The sequence below is a fragment of the Prosopis cineraria genome, unplaced genomic scaffold, assembly GCF_029017545.1.
Source record: "Prosopis cineraria cultivar Desert tree isolate PC_DT_omini unplaced genomic scaffold, ASM2901754v1 PC2, whole genome shotgun sequence".
Classification (NCBI taxonomy): domain Eukaryota; kingdom Viridiplantae; phylum Streptophyta; class Magnoliopsida; order Fabales; family Fabaceae; genus Prosopis; species Prosopis cineraria.
Genome location: NW_026555333.1, coordinates 8234582 through 8254352, shown reverse-complemented (window position 1 = coordinate 8254352; position 19771 = coordinate 8234582). Strand labels below are relative to the sequence as shown.

Below are 19771 nucleotides of genomic sequence, written 5' to 3'. Positions count from 1 at the left end.
GAAGGTACTAAAAAAGAAATATCACAATTTGGATAAAGAAATTTGTTAAAAACAACCAGCAACTTGGACAGGTTTTTCTTAGGACCATGGTACTTTAAAGAAAGCAGGCAGACTGATGAAAAATTAAATATGAAGAATGATTCCTGAAAATGGAAGATCGTATGCAAAATATGGAATAAGGATTGCAGATTTGCTGCGTTGTGACAAGTTCAAAAAGTTTGCAAGTTCGTCTACAAAAGCAATTGAAGATGATTGGAAGTCATGAAAAAACAATGGCAAGAAGTGGAAAATCATCTGCCAGAACATGGAAGAGTGATTATTCCAATAGAGTAAAATGTAGTGGCATGTACTTACATAGAATAATGTAATCTGGAGATTCATTAATATAGAACTAAGCATGCCCAAAGAAATTCTCATCCAAAAGTCTCTGTCGAAGAAATTAGTACAGTGATAACGTCTGTGAAATTGAAAATGAATTTAAATGTAGATTGAAGTTGTTGGTCGATCAATGAGATGCATTGTGGAAGTCTCTTCCCTAGTCGGGGTCAATGAGAGCTGGAATTTGTCCAAACGCACCGTATATATTTTGGAGATCGGTAAACTAGAATCAGGTTCCTATATATTTTTCATCAAGGAATCAGTCTTTAGAGTTTTGGTCAATTTTAATACAAATTTTTTATTTTTTATTATTACCAAATATCATTCTTATATCAGCAACACATCATTCTCAAGAATTTTGATTAAAGTTGACTGTAATTTTTAAAATTAATTCTTAATTAATAAATCATGAGAACCAGCGCTAAGTCAACCAAAATTGCAGAGACCAACAATTATGTTTACCCTGAAAATAATATGCCAGGTGGGAGTTCAATGAAAAATTACGCGCGTGTCCGTGTGTGAGAAAAATTGCTCAAAAATTCACTATCTTACACCTGATTGACGCACGGAATCATCGTCAATAACTTCAGTCTCTTTCGCACCAGGGAGTTTCAGTTTCATATCAATCGTCAAAATTTTCAATTCAAGCCATGTCACTTGCATTTGTTGATTGAAATTCTTAAAATGCAAAATAAAATAAAATGGGTTCAAAATAAACAGGAAATAAATCATATCATACTATATTATAACATTTTCATCTCATGATTTTTGAAGGCTCACTGTAAAAATCAGTGCGTGGTTATCAACCTCGGCAGCACTCACACACACACACACACACACACACAATTGATCCCATCTTGTTGAATCGGTAGATCAAAATTGTTCGGATGCATGTCAAATCCAACGAAAATGACGCCATTTTGGGGGATGCCAAAGTCAATTATGGTGTCGCATAGTATTGGAATGAGAGACGAGTCGTTTTCCAAATTGCCATTATCCCTAGATTCCGTGAGTTGCACGGATTTGGGATAAGAAAATTACAAGAAATAATATAAATAACATTATTTACAGAATTTCAATTTAAATAATAGTATTGTATCGTTAAAAAAAAAAAAATTTATTTACACATATTTTTAATTTTAAAATTTAAAATTAGAGTCTATCATTTATATTACACAAATGATATACTTATTTCAACTTAACCAAATCCGTTAGAATATTTTACAATTGAAATAATTTCCTTTTAAAAGTTAACGCTTATATATTCATCAGGTTTACATCAAACTTAATGGAAAAACTGCAACCTTTTTACTTACAAAAACAAATCCTAAAAAAACAAAAACATGAAAATAAATATTAATTTTTAGAATCTCTAATGGAGCCTTGTAGAAATTTCCTTCTGGTAGTTCATCAACATCGGTGGCAGTGTTGATGGCGTGAAGCTTTGGATTCTATTCCCAGTGCTTCCATCATTATGGCCATTCATTGATTATTCGTTAGAATCCTCTTGCTCTCATTTTCTTATTCCAAAACTTGTTGGATGTTCCCACAATCTAAGAAAAGAAAACATTAGTTAGCTATATATCAAATTAAGGTAATCATGAATTCACTTGCTTGCACCCATCATCCTTTTTATGAACATTTACAAAAATCCCAAAAACATGTAAGGATTTAAAAAGTGGTATAAGTAAACTTACAACGCATTTTCAATAACTTGCTATTTTAAAAATTCCTACACAAAGAATTATTAGAAAGAATAATAAATAATGGTTATGATAATATATCAAGATATATGGCCTCTTTAAAGCCATATTATCAGAAGAATACTATGTGATAGCTGAACTAAAATTGACATAACCCGATTGGGTGAAGGGAATACATCTTTGATTTTTGCTGCTTCATTGCAAACAGTATCTGAAACAATTTAGCATGCTATTATTGATTCCATGAAGAACAAAACATCTATATATGCACCTATATAATTCGAAACAAATGAATTGTGAAACTTGAAACAAATGAACACCTCCATCAAGAATTTAACTGCAACATCATGTCATTTAGTGTTGACGCTTATATAACGATATTCTCCATGGTGATAGACCCAATGAAAGGAAACTCATGCCAAGGGCTATCATTCAAGCATAGCAAATTCAAGCTCTCTCGTGCTTCAGGAATTATGTGGATGAATCAAATGTCCTCTCCTTGACATTGCTTGAAAAGAGGAGCAAAACTCCTCCAACTTGACCACCCAGCTCTCGACCATCAACTGGGCCACATGAGATTGAGAGATGTAAAAATATTCTTGTATTAGAAACATAAACTCTCTAGCAAAACTTGATGGCATGGAAAACAGCATGGATTAATGCTTCTGTGATAGATGACTCAAAAAATTTGAAATAGAATTTAATTTAATACTCTCATCCCGTAAAAAGATAAAAATTAATTAAAATATATGAAAAATTAAATTAAATTCTATTAACCACTAAAAAAATCATTCATATCAACCAATGAAATAATAATAATAATAATAGACTAAAATCTAACCAATCAAATCAATTTTACAAAAGTTAATTGAGCCAATAGAAAAGGATAATTAACATCATACCAAAGTAGGCTAACTAATGAAAGAAGAGATTGTTGGCCAATCACCTTCACTCTACAAGTTTTGTAGATATATATTAATTGATGATGATTGATGATTGATTGATTGATTGATTGATATTGATTTAAATGAGAACTTTGATTTGATGAAGGTTAATTTCAAAATGTTGTAATTTTTTTTTTTTACATTTAACTAACTTAAATTACTGTTCTTGATTTCTGAAAAGTAGTTTACATTCATTCAACTAAAAAGTCTCTTAATCAATATATATTAACAAATTTTGTAGAAGTCTTCTGACTGGCCAAAAACTCTCCCATATTATTGATCAATTATCTTTAATATAATTTTAATTCTCTTCTACTGTTGGCTCGACCAAACATCAAATTTTATATATCCACCGTAAATTCATTTCCTTCCTCTGTTTTTTTGCACGGGAGCATTAACTCCCACCGTATGCTTGTCTCAGTTTATGTCTGCTTCCCTTTCCTATGTCTATTCTTCTTTCATTCCAGTCTGGGGTTATTTTCAAGGCTCCATGGTTATTGGCTTGCCCGTTCGTTGCTCTTTCCCCATCCATCTTCGTGTCTCTCGATATGTTCAAGAAATATCAGGCCTCTCCTGACGCTTCAGCTTCAGTGCAAAGCAAGAAAGTGAGCAAGTGAGACATATATATGTTCATTCTTGTTCTTCACGCTGCATAACCCTAGCAGTGAACGAAAATCTTAATCTTTCTTATTCTGCTTCAATATTATGTGGCCTTCTTTCTTCAGTTCCTGCCTTGATTGAATGCAGCGAAAGAAAATCTGTATTTTGGAATCTCTCTCACAAGTAAAAATCGTGTAAATTATCTGTTATAAGAAGGTAATCTTTCTTTTCTTTCTTCTCTTTTTGAGATAAATTATCTGTTTGGGGTCCATAAGAGCTATAAGCTAAGTTGGCAAAGAGATTTAACGATCAACTGAAGTCTTTCTTTCAGATACTCTCATCGTCTATTCTTCTTTTTGCTATCAGTTCAGAGCATTACACGCCTTGGATAATTGGCTTCATTTCAAAGGTTTATCATGTTATTAGTTGCATTTGATTTTGTGTTGGATCCTGTATCTCTATCATAATTTGGTTGAACTTGGATAGATTAAAAATGTGCTTATTCCTACTGACGTTATATGTATCAACTTTGCCATTCATGTCATTCCTTCTTGATGAAATGCTCGTATTCAAGTAATCTTATTTCACGCAAGAAAATGTTTAAGCAATTCTAGGCTAGAACCTACAAAATCATTTTTCTAATATCAATTTCAATACTAACCAGTAAAAATTAAGTCTCAATTACTTTGAATATTGAAAAAGATTACATTCTAAATATTTAAATTTTTAATTATCTTATTGAAACTTACAAAATCATTTTTTAATATTCCACTATTAAATTCGTAATTAATTTTTCAATTAAAAGTCTCTCGTGCTTCTTGAGAAATTAAATCCATTCAAGATTTAAGATTGATTCTCTCAAAAGTTGTGTGTTTGCATGTGGTTGACAAAGAATATTTTATGTGCAATTATCAAATTAATTACATTTAATCATGCAGTAAAATTATTTTTTTGTTTTCTTATTCCGAACACTTGATAAATTAGAATTATGCTCTTTATTGCTTGCATCCATTTATGAAAGGCCCCAGATTTTTTTACTCTGAACTATTTCCTTCCAAGTATAATTATTCTTCCTTTTAATTCTTCCCCATTTGATTGTGTACTTGAATCATGTAAGATAGAGATGGGATTCAATAAGTATAACTTTGTTAAAGATATCAATGACTCCACTAAGACATGGTGTATTGTTGTGAGAGTTGAATAAAAATTTTCGTGTTATGCATTCTTTGTGAAAATAATTCATTGCCAAAATATATTATCTAACCAACCTCCTTATTTGATTTTTATTAAAAGCCCGTTCTTTTCTCTACCCAATCATGTATAATGAAATCATCAAAGATTTAATATTTTTAAGCTCTATCTATATAGACTCGACAAACAAAGATGACATGTGCATAAATAAAATATTTAAAAAAAGAAAAACAATTGAATAGAGAAACACACAAAAAATTAACGATATCATATGTATCCATATCAATGATATTAATCATATTTATTTAAAATTCCTTAATTTCAGCCTGTGCAACATATGAAAAACTATCTAGTTATAAAATAAATTTTTTTATGAAATATGGAAAAATTATTGCTCATGTACTTTCTAAACAAATATTTTTAATTTACATTTACAATTTTTTTAAAGTGATACAACCCAAATGTCAATGGAAAATGAAAAATACCAATTAAGGATCGTTGAAAAAAAATTATATCAATTAAGAATTACTTATTATCAAAACTTAAATGAATAAATATCCATTTGGGTTAATTTTTTTATCAATAAATATTCATTTAAATTTTAATAATAACTTATTTTAAATTAACGATAATTTATTTAAATTTGAACAACAACTAATCCTTGACTATTATAAATTTTTTTAATGATCATTTGTTACTATTTTTTCATGAAAAATTTGAACCCTGAATTTGCGAGAGCAGCGTTGCTGTTAGAATATTAGTAATTTTTTAATTTTATTTTAAATTTATGCAAATTGATCTTTGAGTAAATTTTGTTTTTTGAGAGAGAGAGAGAGAGAGAGAGAGAGAGAGAGAGCGCCCACCCATTAAAATAAGTCATTCATTCCATTCAAATCCGTAGACCTACGTATAAAATAATGGCACCTCGTACACGGCTGCACTGACTCACCGTAACGATACTGTCTAATGTCTATCGACCGGGGGGCCAATTCTACGCTCGCTAGCAAACATCGAAGGTTGTGTCTGTAACCAAACACCGGATTAGGGTTAACTTATCAACATCCCAAAAGCATTTTGGGCGCCAATCAGCCTCCATATAAGCTTCTGGTAAAGCCTCCCGACTTTTCACCTTCTCTTTAAAAGCACGAAAGTCTTAATCTCGTTCTTCGCTGCTTCTACATTGCTCTTTCATGGTAATGGGTCACACCGCTACATGTATCACATGGATATGATTCAACATTTCAGGATTGAAACTGATAGATTTCTCCGTATCTCGCATTATTGTTGGCACTGAAAATCTGAAATTGTATAATCGAATAAACTGGATGCTTGAAATTGATAACGTCGAGATGCTGCGAATTTGGGTTTTATGAAATGCTTACTTGAATTAATAATAATATCAGGTTTTATCATACTGAATTTGCTTGTTGCGGTTGTCTCTTTTGAAAATTTGGAACATGTTGCTTGATGGCAGAGATTTTACGGTCGGAGTATGGGTTGATGACACTTCAAAAAATTTACATTCGATGGCCAGTTGATTCCCCCATCACTGTGCTTTATTGCTTTAAGTATGGATTTCCTTTTTGTCCATATTTCTGGTTGAGAGTTAATCCAACCCCCCCCCCCCAAAAAAAAAAAAAACAAAGAAAGAAAGAAATTAGCTTTTGGCCCCCTCATGTTAAGTTTATCCTAATGATTTGAAATAGACATCAAATGGGTATTATATTGTTTAGCAAGATACAGTATTGTTTTTCATATTTGACAATTCCTTTTTGCTCTTAGTAATTCATATGAACTTACTTTTTACTGAAGGAATTCTCGCCTGGATATAGAAGAGTAAAATGAAGTGTTAGAAAATGTCTCCTTTCGGGCATGATCTAATTTCTAGTGACATTAGCGTTACCATGATTACCATCTATCTGGAAAAAATTCAAAGCATGCCCTGTTATGCATAACTATAAAGTGGTCATCTCAATTGTAACTGCACCAGCACGTCAGGAAACTTTATGTAGAATTAGGTTAGCCTTGGTATGACTGTACTAGTCATTTTTGTTCAGCTATAATTTATTTAACAAATGCAATCGTTTGTATAAACTCAAAGATGGTATATGCCCTTCCTTGTGCACTCCTAATATACTTGTTTTCCATGTTCTAAGGAGTAATGGGTAGCCAAACTGCTATGAGCAATGACCGGTCAAGGATGAATTGGACTCCATTAATGGAACGCTATTTTCTTGATCTAATGCTAGAGCATTTGCACAGAGGGAATAGAGTTGGCCACACTTTCAACAAGCAGGCTTGGAATGACATGCTTACAATGTTCAATACTAAATTTAGCTCTCAATGTGACAAGGATGTTTTGAAAAGCCGTTATGCAACATTGTGGAAGCAATTCAATGATGTAAAAAATCTTCTTTGTCACATTGGATTTTCTTGGGATGCCTCTCGTCAAATGGTTACAGCCAATGATTTTGCTTGGGATGCTTACATCAAGGTGCACTGCTTTATTAATGTAATTGATTATATATTGAAAAAGTATACAATAACAGTATTTAAGTAATGATATTTTAAAATCTTAATAAATGATAGAGCATAATAGCGTCATATAATTCATGTAGCCGACCCCACCTAGTGGGATAAGGCTTGTTGTTGTTGTTGTTGATTATATATTGAAAAAAGTATACAATAATAGTGAATAACCTACAGGTTCATCCTGATGCACGATTCTACAGAACAAAGTCGGTGCAGAACTTTGACGATTTGTGTGTAATTTATGGCTCCACAATTGCTGATGGAAGATATAGTCTATCAAGCCATGATGCAAGCTTGGTTGATGAAGTGCAAAGTTTACAAGTGGGTGAGTGCTGCTTTCTGTCTCCATTTTCATCCTATATGGACAGGATATTCATTGCCATGGCAGATAAATTAATGTCTAAAATCTTCCTCAGCATAATTATTTTAATGCTCTTATTGTAGTTACTATTTGTCTTCCTATCCTTTCATTATGAATGAAAATGGGTTGGATACAAGCTTCATTATGTTGCTGGGAAGAAATCATAAACTGATTTTCTAATTCATAATTCATTATCTACTTTCAGTTTTACTTGTAGATAAGATGACAGATTTTGGGATATTAATGTAGCAAATTAGAAACGTTACTTTTTTGTTAGTCTAAGAAAGCTATTTGTTATTTGACAAATGAAACTAACTTGCTCAAATAGTTTTTTTTTTTTTAAATAAACGAAAGCTATGCAATTTAAAACTTTTGGCTCTTAAAGTGACTTTGCAAGAAAAAATATTTATCCTGTAGTATCCTTATTTGATTGTTAATCCTTTCGTTATAGGTGATGAAATCAGAAGCACTGCCCAATTCAGTAATGAGCATCCAAGATTAGACTGGACTGCTGCCATGGACCAGTTCTTTATAGAGCTTTTGCTTGACCAGTTGGGCAGGGGCAATAAGGTTGATAATTCATTTAGTAAGAAAGCTTGGACAGATATGCTTGCGATGTTTAATACAAAATTTGGGTCTCAGCATGGTAAAAGGTTTTTAAGGCAACGATACAGGAAGTTGTTGAAATATTACTGTGATATAACAGTTTTTCTAAAGGAAGGATTTTCATGGGATGGAAAACAACAAATGCTAGCAGCTGATGATAGTGTATGGAATGCTTATGTCAAGGTATATGATCTCGAAAATCCTTCATGTGTGGTTTGGAAAGGGTTTTTATGTAGGAATGTATGAACGTACTTAATGCAAGTTTTCTGGTGCTGATGGACTTAAAACTCTTGTAGGCCCATCCGCATGCACGAGCTTATAGAATGAAAACTTTGCCAGACTATCATGATTTGGAATTAATATTCAGAAGTGAATCTGATGATGTCATGAGTGATTTGCATCAGGAGAAAAACCTTCAAGATGTCATATCAGAGATAAATGCTGGTCAGTGACAGCCTAAAACTTTCTTTTTGCTAGTCCAAGTATTGTGTTTGAAAGATTTACAACTTGCTCCATAATGGTCATTACAAACTCACGGGCAACCAATAAGTGCGCTTGTTTGTTATTTTATGGCTTCCATAATCCTTATGATCAATTTAATCTGAATCTTTTTTTACATGAAAAGATTATCTTCATTGTCCTTGTAATGAAGTCGTGATTTTTCTATCTTGTGACACAAATGAGGATAGTGCTTATTGGCTTTCCTGTAAACTGTGATGTAATTGATAGTGTTATAATTCATATTTAATGTTCTTAGATAATTGGAGAACAATAGTTCTGCTATGACTTTGCCTTTTTCTGAAGGTGATGGAAGAGGAAACCAAAACACCAATGGCACAGATCGTACAAGAACATATTGGACGCCTCCAATGGATCGATGCCTCATCGACTTGTTGTTAGAGCAGGTGAAAAAAGGAAATAAATTGGGGCAGACATTCATTACCCAGGCTTGGAATGACATGGTTACTTCTTTTAACAGAAGATTCAAATGTTATCGTGACAAAGATGTTTTGAAGAATCGTTTCAAACATTTGAGGAGGCAGTACAAAGACATAGACAAGCTTCTTCAGCAGGATGGGTTTTCATGGGATGACACCCGAGAAATGGTTGCTGCAGAGGATTCTGTTTGGGATGCTTATACAAAGGTGAACTATTCTACACTAATAAAGTGTCTCAGTTGTTTTGTAACTAACATACAATTGCTGCAGGTACACCCTGAAGCTCGATCACTTAGAGTTAAAACCTTGCCGGGCTTCCGCAAATTGGGTGTTATACTTGGGGAGGAATGTAGTGATAAAAGATACAGCCTTTTGGCATCCATTGCAGACCCTAGTGGTGAATTACCGACATTGATAACAGGTATGTTTTTCATGTGACTTCTGATTGCAAGGCAATTTCTTGGGCAACTTGTGCTGGTAGATTGAGTGGTAATTGGACAATATAGTATAGTAGTATTGTTTTGTTGCCTTCTAGGCTGCTGCTTAAGGATGGAAGGCGTTGTTTATGTCAGCAACCATATTTATTATCTCTGGGAAAGTTTTTCCAGACAGATCTTCACCTAAATTTTGACGGAACTGATTATTGGACAAGTTGGATTTTAAAACCAATGCAATATCTTATTTTGGGATTATATAGGAACTTCTCTATATAAGGAGGCTGGGTGCCACAAAAGACATCTGCATTCTCCCGTATGTAGCAGATTCTGTGTTGAGTTGTGAATTATGCCTTGAACTTTGTTCAGAACTTAGTGCTCCCTCTTTCCATGATTATTTTTAACTGCTTTTGCACGGGATGTCCTAAAATTAGTGCTATATAACAAAACTTTGGCATTGTAAGTTTTTTGGTTTCTTTTGTTGTCTTTTCCAATTGCAAAATTGAGGAAATAAAAAATTCTGAAATCATTAACCCATGAAAGTAGTGTGTTGGTAATTATGTGTAAATAGAAATGCTTTTGTATTAATATCAATTCTCTTCACTCAAACACATAATTTGCGCTTCTAAATTAAGATTCTTACTGGACAAAGTTAGTAAGTTGACATCATTGTCTACGATATTTAATATATTGAAAAAAAAAATTATAGGCATTCATTACTGTCCAATCGGATCCTGTGCCACTAATTCCTAATAATACTTTCAAAATGTCAAATTGGGTTAATTTGATTGGCATTCATTAGGGTTAGTTGACGTTATGCATACTCATGGATATTTACAATTCAAAGGTGAAGAGAAGAATGGCAGTTTTCCCCGTGTTTATGATGCTGCTTCTATAATAGAGTGGACTGAGTCAATGGAATGCTGTTTCTTTGACCTCATGATTGAGCAAGTAAATCAGGGGAATAGAGTTGGAAATAAATTCAATCAACAAGCTTGGACTCATATGATTAAAGCATTCAGCACTAAATTGGGAATCCAATCTGATAAGCAGTTTCTAGAAGATCAATATTTCTGCTTAATGAAACAGCATAGTGACATCAGCAGTCTTCTCAATCACGATGGATTTGCGTGGGATGAAACACTACAGATGGTAGTTGCTGAAAATGATGTCTGGGAAGCCTACATCAAGGTATTTTCTTTCGTCCATCGACACTGCTCTCTGCTTGATATATTTTGGCTGTTGTCTATGATATATTGCCTCCTGTTAGTGCTCTGAGCGCTTCTTGACTTCTTTTCCATAATTGGAGATGTCTGCTTGCATGACAAGACTACGTGAGGACTTATTTTGTAAGTCTACTGTTGCTCACAATCTTATTTACTCCAACCTGTTAATGTTTGGTGTTTGTAGGACCACCCAGATGCCATCTCATATAGAAACCGGTTTTTGGATCTATACCCTGACTTGTGCAAAATTTTTGGAAATAAAGAATCAGGTGCAAGAGTCAGTACTCCGGGTGGGATCCAGTGGATGGAAGCAGGCAATATTACTATTGAAATAGATATGGATGGAACATGTGGAAATTTGATTCTAACTGACAACAGTGAAATATCATGCCACGATACGGAGCGGCTGAGAGGAAAGGATGTGAATAGAGCTTCTGGAAATTCTGTTGTGATGAGCAACGCTGAAATAATAGAGGAAGATAACCAAAGGCCGAACGAGTTGGATCTGGATGGGCCATCAGTAAATTTGGCTGTGACTGGAAACACTGAAATATCAGACCGAGATATAGAAAGACCAGAAGAGATTGATATGGATGGAACATCTGGAAATTTAGTTATCACTGCCAATGCTTCAATGTCGGGCCCAGATTTTGAAAGTCCTGGGAAATTAGGAATGGATGGACCATGTGGATATGACATCGTGACTGGAAACACAGACGCATCAAGCCCACATAAAAGAATGTTGGCGAAATTTAATGTGGGCAAAACCTCTAAAAAATTAATTGTGACTGGCAGCACGGAAATAAAAGATTGTGGTAAAAGAAGACGAGGTGAAGGTTTATCTGACTCCAGACCTCGAGACAAGAAACCAAAAAAAGACCAGAGAATACGAAAAGCTTTATCTGAGATGGCAAATGCGGTCAAAAAACTCATGAATGAGAAAGATGATAGATCTTTTCAAAATGCTCTAAGTGCACTCCAAGCTATGCCGGACATAGATGAGGAGCTAGTAATGGATGCTTGTGATCTGTTGGAAGATGAGAGAAAGGCGAAGACCTTTTTAGCCTTGGATACTTCCTTGCGAAAGAAGTGGCTGCTGAGAAAGCTGCGTTCTCAATAGCGGCCTACAATGCTTGTCCAATAGCCATTTTTTGAAGGTTTCGAACTAGATTGTACTTCTTGTTGAGGGTTACTCATAGTCATTGAAGCATGATTTTGTACATTGCAACATGAAGCTCATATATTTTATTTTTTTGGGACAAAAAAATGTTTGAAGGTATTGAAGTAGGTCGAGTTTTTTAATGGGGCTTGAAGCTAATAATTACTGTTAGCGCAGCTAATTGGTCTATAAACCGCAGGAAGCTTTGATGTTGGAAGTGCCAACACAAATAAAAGATTACGGAGACCATGCGGCACCTAGCCACCAACTAACGCTGGGAAGTGATCAAAATCTGTGCATAAAGATTGTTTCTTTCACCCAATCCAGACATCTTTTATAATTTTTGCCTAAAAGATATGCCTCAAAATCATAAAGAATCTGCCATCACCAAACTAGACAAGTCCTTGCCTTGAGCAATGTGTTTCAAAACTGTTATGTAAGGTTTGGATTAATGGATTTTAAATTTAAATTTAAAATCTTACATTTTAATAAAATTTATGTATTTAATTTTTTTTTATTTTGATAGTTTAAACAGTTTTAAATGAAAAAAATGATGAGTTAAAATTTCAAGCGAAAACAAAAAATTAAAACTGACAAGTTTACTTGTATTTTTAATTGATAAGACAAAAACGAGAAATAAGAAATGATATGAAAGTCATATAGTAAAAACACAAGAAGAATAAGATATTTAAAATAATTAAAATTTTAAATAATTAAAATAAACAAAATTTTAAATTACAAGAGATTTATAATAGAAAAATAAACTTAAATTTAAATCAAATTCTAATATACAAATTTGTGTATATAAATAAGAAATTTGGTCTAAACTCAAATTCTCACTAATCCAAACGCGCCATAAAATTATTTGAATCTCAGCATATACACAGAATGTGGATTTGTTTTATATATATTTTTGTCAATATATTTTAGTTTATTTTGTTGATTGAAATATCATTTGTTAGCTTAAATACACAAACATATATTACACACGTAACCAAAAAAAAAAAAACTATAACCTATTCTAATGACGGGCATATATTATAAAGATAAAGCTTATTCTGAAGTGTATATTTTAATTAAAAATACACAACGAAGCCTGCGTAACTGGAAAAAACGAATGAGGTGATAAGCCCTACCCCTATAGCAATGTCTAAAATTGCAATCAAATAAATCTCACTGGATGCCGTATTTAAGGAAAGGCAATTTCATTATGATACCAATAGCACATATCGCTGCACAATGGCAAAATTCTCTCATTGAATTAGTCTAATGATATAGTTTAAACATCTGTGGCCAAAAAAGGATATAATTTAAACATCAAAACGCATTTACTTAGCAGACAATTTTGCAACCTGAATCTAGTTTTCATCCAAAAAAAAAAAAAAATACACAAGCGATGCACATGGAATAATTGTCACATGCACTTGCTATCCGGCCAGCCAAATCACATCGGCTACACGCGTATGGCATATCAAGACCTGGAATGTCCTGTGCAACATAATTCATCAGCGTATACAACCCAGAATTCAAATAAGGCCAAGTTTTCTAAATATAGTGCTGAGGATAAGGATACAGAAAACCAAGCCGATAGCTGTTACTTAGTCTGACACTTCATCTGCACCTATTATTCGTATTCGTATTGAATTGAAAATGTGTGCTAAAAGCAAGTAACGCTTTCGTGCTACGCAGCATACCCATCACATCTATAGCCCCACATTGACACTTAAATGATTCCCTTTACATTAAGATTGCCAGCAATTAGAGGTCCGAGGTACTTCATACATCAATCAATGTGCCAATTTCTTCAAATGTTGAAAGGTCTTTTGCTTAATCCACTGCCTATCATAAGGCAGGTATGCCTGGACTGAATGATCATAACTGCACGTAGAAGCCAACATTAATATCAGTCACTGCCAAAAACAATACGTGAAGAAACCGATCTAATACAAAACGTTAAACCTCGAATATGCACGACTTGAGTTAAGCTATTACATCAGGCTATTTCGTTTGTCATCCCCCCCCCCTCTTCAAGAAGCGAAACAGATATAGCGGAGTTAGCATGTAACACAGCAATTTAGTCATCCATTATGTTCTTGTTCTTACAGACCCCTTTTAAGATTTAAAAAAAAAAACTGATAGGGTGAATGGGGCTTTGATGATTATGTTTACGCATATACCATGTGAATGCAATGTGTGATGTGGGGGAGGAGGAGGGACGGGTGCAATGAGATGTAATCTGTTCATCTGTTGTTTGTGTGTGGGGTGTTGTGTTCAGAAGGGGGGAGGAACAGAGAGAGAGAGAGAGAGAGAGAGAGATACACTAGAGCACTCATGTCCGCAAGACCGTCTATGAAGTTGTAGAGATCAGCGATATCATATGAGAGATTTCTGATGGCGGGATTTAACTCCTTAAGCTTCCTTTCATATAAAGCACAGATACCTGAATAACAAGAACAGTCATTAGCTTTAAAATTGGTAGATTCCCAGGTCCAGTGCTGTTACATCTTTTTCATCAAAAATAGAGTGCATGTATGAAGCCAAACGTCAGTTATAAACTGAACACTCATTCTTGCAGTGATAGAAATAAACGCCTGTGCTTAATTGTGTATGATAACGTATAGCAGTTCAATAAAAATGTGAAAAGGACGTGACTGGGAATAAAGGAAAACTTATTTTAGGCGTATGAAGCAGAACATTCTAGTTTAGATAATTTTATGTAGTTTCTGACTTTATAATGTCTGACTTCTACTTTGGCCAAAAAAAAAAATGTCTGACTTCTATTTGTATTTCCTGTCTTTCCGAACTTTGGTACTTTCTCTTTTTATATTTTTCGGCTCCCTGTAAATAGCCCAAAAGTATTGTAAGTTGTCAGAATCGAATTGGAGATCAATTACTTGCCTCAATTGCTTTTTCTCCCCCAAGTTCCTTCCTCCCTCTTCCTCATTCCTCTCCCTCACTCTTCCCCCTTTTTATTGTTGTTCTATATCAGGATGCAACCTTCAAATGAAAGACATAAAGGGGACACTTTGAGGGCTAAAATATGCACAAAGGTCTAATTACCTATATTGAGATATAAGAAGCTTTTTTTTTTTTTAAACCATAAATTGATTTGGTATAATGGACTGGGTCTAAGCAGATTAGCATAGGTGACTGAGCAATATGGAACCAACAGTGGCAGCAGTTCATTATTATTGTGAAACCAATTTTGGACATCAAAAGTTAAGTGCAAGACTACTGTTATGTACACTAAAGAACAGATAAAAGTATAAAACAATTATTTAATTATTGACCAACCATGACGTCAATAACTTAGTCCTTCAAATACATGACACATTGTGTTGTACGGCGCACAGTCCTTCAAATACTTGACACGTTGTGTTGTATGGCACATTTTTTAAACACACATAACAGGCCAATTTCTCTGTATAGGAATGGGATAAGAACTGAAGATCAAGTTCCAACCCAACACAACTCTTAAGAAGGGTCTGAAATTCTAAATTATTAAACCATGCAATCTTAGGATAATTTTGTTCCTTGCAGCCCCAAATGAAGACTGGATTGATTATACTAGCCAGCCCTGGAATTAATCATTACCAAGCCACAGTTAAAAACTAAAAAATGATAAGGACAAACCAAGGGAAACATAGAGAACCAACCATATGACAAACCCCAAAAGCCTTTGTAAAGAAAGGGGGGAGGCAATAGAAAGAATCTCTTTTGATGACCAGTAGGAATATGATATTAAATTTTCATTTATTTAATACATGTCTGAAAGAAGCATTATATAATTAATGCAGTGACCATTGTTTGCAGACATCCAGACCAACCCAAATATCCAGCATAGGATATGGTTAATTATGTTCTCTTCCACCTATAGTCTCAAAACATAGCTCCATAGGTTGATCAAGAAAATAGCGAAGTTGAATAGGCAAGCACAAATTTTTGTTCTTAAAAAAAACCCTTGGCATAGGAACTCAAGCAACCACCCAACTTTTCTTTCAAAGTATGAAGCACCACATGATCCAAATTAACAGAATCACAACCCAAAAGTATAGAAGTGTTCATCAAGATATTGATACAGAAGTGTTCAGTAGAAGCACATCATAGCCTGTAGGCTATTCATGAATCATATCTCCATTGTCTAAGCCTAGTGATATAAACAACAGTCTACGGAGATATCACTTCTCCCATTTCCCTCATAAATAGAGAAACATATTAACACTTCAAAAACTGAAATCTTTCTTGACATGCTGCCATGCCCAACAAATATGATGTGATTAAGATAACCTCCGCCACATATTAAGAACATTATTTGGTCCAATATTTATGCATGCTATTATGTTCTTCTCTCCATTCTATATAACATTACTTCTTATTATCAAATTACAACAGGGGAAAAATTGAGATTTATAATCCAACATCATTTTGAGCAAAATATCAAAAATCATCTTACAGCTAATTATTTGATACAAGAGAAACTATAATCCATAAAACAACACAATTTAATATAATAAAGCCTTTCTCCCATTTAAATTGCCATTTTTATTTGTAGATGTATGTTGATATTCACGATGTTATGAAATTTATGCTGCTTCCCAACTAAATGATAGTTTTGACAAAAAGCCAAATTTTCAAGGTCATGAAATATTCTAATTTTATATATCAATTATCAAAGAGAACATGACAGATATATATTTTTATGTAACATTATCAAATAGCTTGAGAAAAGGAAGACGAAGCAGAGATACAGGCAACAAATATGGTTATGAGGATAAAAGGATTCCCACAGCAAGTTATACCCACATGTAAGACATACCATCCATTGCCTGGCTTATTGACTCATAATCCATAAATGTTCTAGTTGCCCTGTTCTGAGAAGTCTGCATTAAAATAATTGTGTGGCGATGGGCCTAAATAAGTTGTCAAAAAACAAAAATATGGTCAGTAAATGGGTAAGTTACAAACATGAAATTAATTCTTTAATGACAGATGAAAAGTTGAAAAAGCATCATATGTCGACATTTGCCAGCTTACTCAACTTTTTTTTCCCCAACATGTTTAAAGTCGAAGGAAAACTTTTCAATGCCGACGGACCTAAATCTTAGCATACTGGAAAGAAAGGCTAGATGTCGCCAACAACATGAAGATGGAAATCGATTAATAATGCGATCTAAACAACACATGGGAACAGAATAGGGCACAGCTGCACTCGTGACTTTATCTTAGCTTAGAAGGAACGGATTTAAGTCAGACGGAGCCACTGGTACAGTTGTGACAACAAATGTTGCATAAGAAGCATTGCCCTGAAGTCCTAAGAACCATCCCACTCTCTCAATAGCCAATACAATCACTGGCTGACCAGACCATACCTTCCCGAGTCCCCAAAAAGAAAAACCTAGCTACCATTCTTCGCCATATTTTTCTCAGAAATCAAACTAGGGATTTACACAGCCCCAGTTTATTTCTTAATTGCGAAATTGTTGGGTAAATCAGACAATAATGGCATGAGGTGATGAAAATTTTACCATGAGAAAAGGAGGGTGATCGGTGGCAGTCGACGGAGAGAGTGTAGGAGCAAGCTGATGGCGTCGTTCGTTGGAGCTACGCAAGGTACCAATGAGGCGACCTGAGGAGCGGACTCGAATTCGTGGAGAGCCACTGGAGTAGCGACAGATAAGCACAGGCGGCTATGTGAAATTGGAATGCTTGAGAAAATTGGCTCCGCTTTTGACCAAAAAATAAAGAAAATTGGCTCCTCTTTTGACCAAAAAATAAGGAAAATTTTCTCTGCTAATATTAAGCATTAGCAGCTGTCAAATTTTACTCCACCGTGGTTGTCAAAGAAAAGTTATAGCTCATTTATTTAAAATTAAAAAATAAATAATTTTTAGATAATTTAAAAATTTAATAAAAATATTTTATATTTTTAGATATTTTAAAATTTTATTTTATAAATATTTTATAAAAAAATAGATCTTGTTTTATATTTGGTTGCAATAAAAAAATAATTATTAATTAGTTATTCTTAAATTTTATGGTATTTTTCTTAATTTTTATTTTATAAAATAATTTATTATTATATTATTTAAAATTGTATGATATCTTCATATATCTCACCTCTTTAAAACTATCTCTCTTATCTGTCATGTTAGATTATTTTTAAAAGCTATTCAAAATAATTTTTTAAAATAATCATAAATTTACTTTTTTTAATTCTGATTATTTTTAAAAATTTAAACAAATATCTTGAAACAAAATAATTTTTCATAAAATAAGTTAAAATAAATAGGCTCTTATTCCTGATATCATTGTACGAAACAAATTGATTTTGGAGTTAACCATCATTTACCTTTTTTATAAATTAATCATTTCAATTTTTTGGTAAAATAAATCGTTTAGTTTATTACTATTTATTCACGCAACACATTTTTGGAAATTCTCTTAGGAAAAATTGTCATGGGTTACTCTACAATGTTTTTTTAATGCTTGACGAATAAGTCATTAAAAAGATTAAGAATAATTTTTGTATACAAGTCCTTAGGGTGCAAAAGCATTATATTCAGAAAAAAATTATGGTTTTTTGTAGACTCCACATTTCCGAATATGAATTGAATTTTTTCCTTACAGTTTTATTATGGTCTTGCATTCAAAAAATAAATAAATAAATAAAAATAATACTTACATAAAAAGTCGATGAACTGTAAGAAACTAAATGTGTTTCCGTCTGATTGGCTTTATAATAAACATGATCAATGGCCTTGCGCCACAAGTGGCACCACTCCCATCCTGCACTATGCACGGCCTGGGTTCGAGCCCAGAGTAGCCCCGTGTGTGTGTCTGTGTGAGTTTCCTTCCCTGAGGAAGGAGTTGGGGGAAAAAAAACTTTGTAATAAATATGAAAATTAGCAATGTAAAAAACTGACACTCTCTGGAGACTTCGTACAGAGTATGGGTCTATCTTAATTTTTATTTATCTAGACAGTTCGCTATCCACGTTTCTTGTAGAATATTATAATATAATTTTTTTACTTTTCATATGTGATTTGTTTTTTTTTTTATTTAACCACCGAATTCGCTTGCATGAAGCAGCTCATACAACAGGGTACAAGGGCAACATTTTAACAATACCGAGACACTTCAGTGTTGATATTGCTTTGAACATGACTATCTCGAATCGGAGGATACTCATGGTTAATCGAAAAATATTAAACACTTGATTTTGGAACAAACCAGAGAAGGTAATCTGGAATTAAGAAAACACATTTGTGAATAACAAACCAAAGCATTCTAAAATTGTCATTAGAGATCGTCATTAAAGATGATTATGGGATCTAGAATCCTGACATCATCGTCCCATTTAGTTATTAAAAATGATATGAATAAAATAAATTAAAAAATTAAAAATAAAAATAAATTAAATTACTATTCCTCTTATAATAAATATAATAAAATTTAATATTACATACTAAAAATCATCATACTTTTTAAAAATATCATAAATCATAACTCTCTATCTCATAAACTGAATTATCATTTTCCCTTAATCAATATGATTCATTTATTCTCCTGCACAGATTGATCATATTATCTTTATTTTTTCTTTTTTTCAATTTGTTCCATTCTTTTTTTTTTCTTTTTTAGAAACCAAACTAGACCTAAAATCTTGTGCAAACCCACCGGCCTTTTCTAACCTTATTTG

At 33.2% G+C, this 19771-nt stretch overlaps 2 protein-coding genes across 7 annotated transcripts; one reads left to right on the top strand and one right to left on the bottom strand.

Moving 5' to 3' along the window:
• The first annotated feature begins 5691 nt into the window (after positions 1–5691).
• On the top strand, positions 5692–12248 carry LOC129303898 (uncharacterized). 6 transcript variants are annotated; one of them, XM_054943474.1, is made up of 9 exons: positions 5692–5923; positions 6976–7310; positions 7523–7673; positions 8161–8498; positions 8612–8759; positions 9120–9460; positions 9524–9674; positions 10490–10878; positions 11098–12248. In XM_054943474.1, exons 2-9 carry the CDS (start codon positions 6978–6980, stop codon positions 12031–12033), a joined length of 2787 nt encoding a protein of 928 aa, XP_054799449.1. In that variant the 5' UTR covers positions 5692–5923; positions 6976–6977; the 3' UTR covers positions 12034–12248. The 6 variants fall into 6 exon arrangements, with proteins under 6 accessions (XP_054799449.1, XP_054799448.1, XP_054799446.1 ...); XM_054943473.1 differs by having other exon boundaries at positions 5692–6009; positions 6973–7310; XM_054943471.1 differs by having other exon boundaries at positions 5693–5923; positions 6973–7310.
• Positions 12249–13475: 1227 nt separating this feature from the next.
• On the bottom strand, positions 13476–17765 carry LOC129301873 (enhancer of rudimentary homolog). Its single transcript, XM_054940488.1, has 4 exons — positions 17598–17765; positions 16889–16982; positions 14392–14512; positions 13476–13950 (listed from the first exon to the last, which is right to left on the bottom strand). Exons 1-4 carry the CDS (start codon positions 17598–17600, stop codon positions 13860–13862), a joined length of 309 nt encoding a protein of 102 aa, XP_054796463.1. The 5' UTR covers positions 17601–17765; the 3' UTR covers positions 13476–13859.
• Positions 17766–19771: the final 2006 nt, after the last annotated feature.

Bases quoted from the DNA above. Each gene is read 5' to 3' on its own strand.
- LOC129303898 (XM_054943474.1), top strand. From the start codon at position 6,978: ATGGGTAGCCAAACTGCTATGAGCAATGACCGGTCAAGGATGAATTGG. The intron at 9,461-9,523 runs GTGAACTATTCT...CAATTGCTGCAG, and splicing joins TTTGGGATGCTTATACAAAG to GTACACCCTGAAGCTCGATC. The intron at 9,675-10,489 runs GTATGTTTTTCA...GGCATTCATTAG, and splicing joins ATTACCGACATTGATAACAG to GGTTAGTTGACGTTATGCAT.
- LOC129301873 (XM_054940488.1), bottom strand. The intron at 14,513-16,888 runs GTATGTCTTACA...CTTGTTATTCAG, and splicing joins AATAAGCCAGGCAATGGATG to GTATCTGTGCTTTATATGAA. The intron at 13,951-14,391 runs GTATCTCTCTCT...TTCTACGTGCAG, and splicing joins GCGGACATGAGTGCTCTAGT to TTATGATCATTCAGTCCAGG.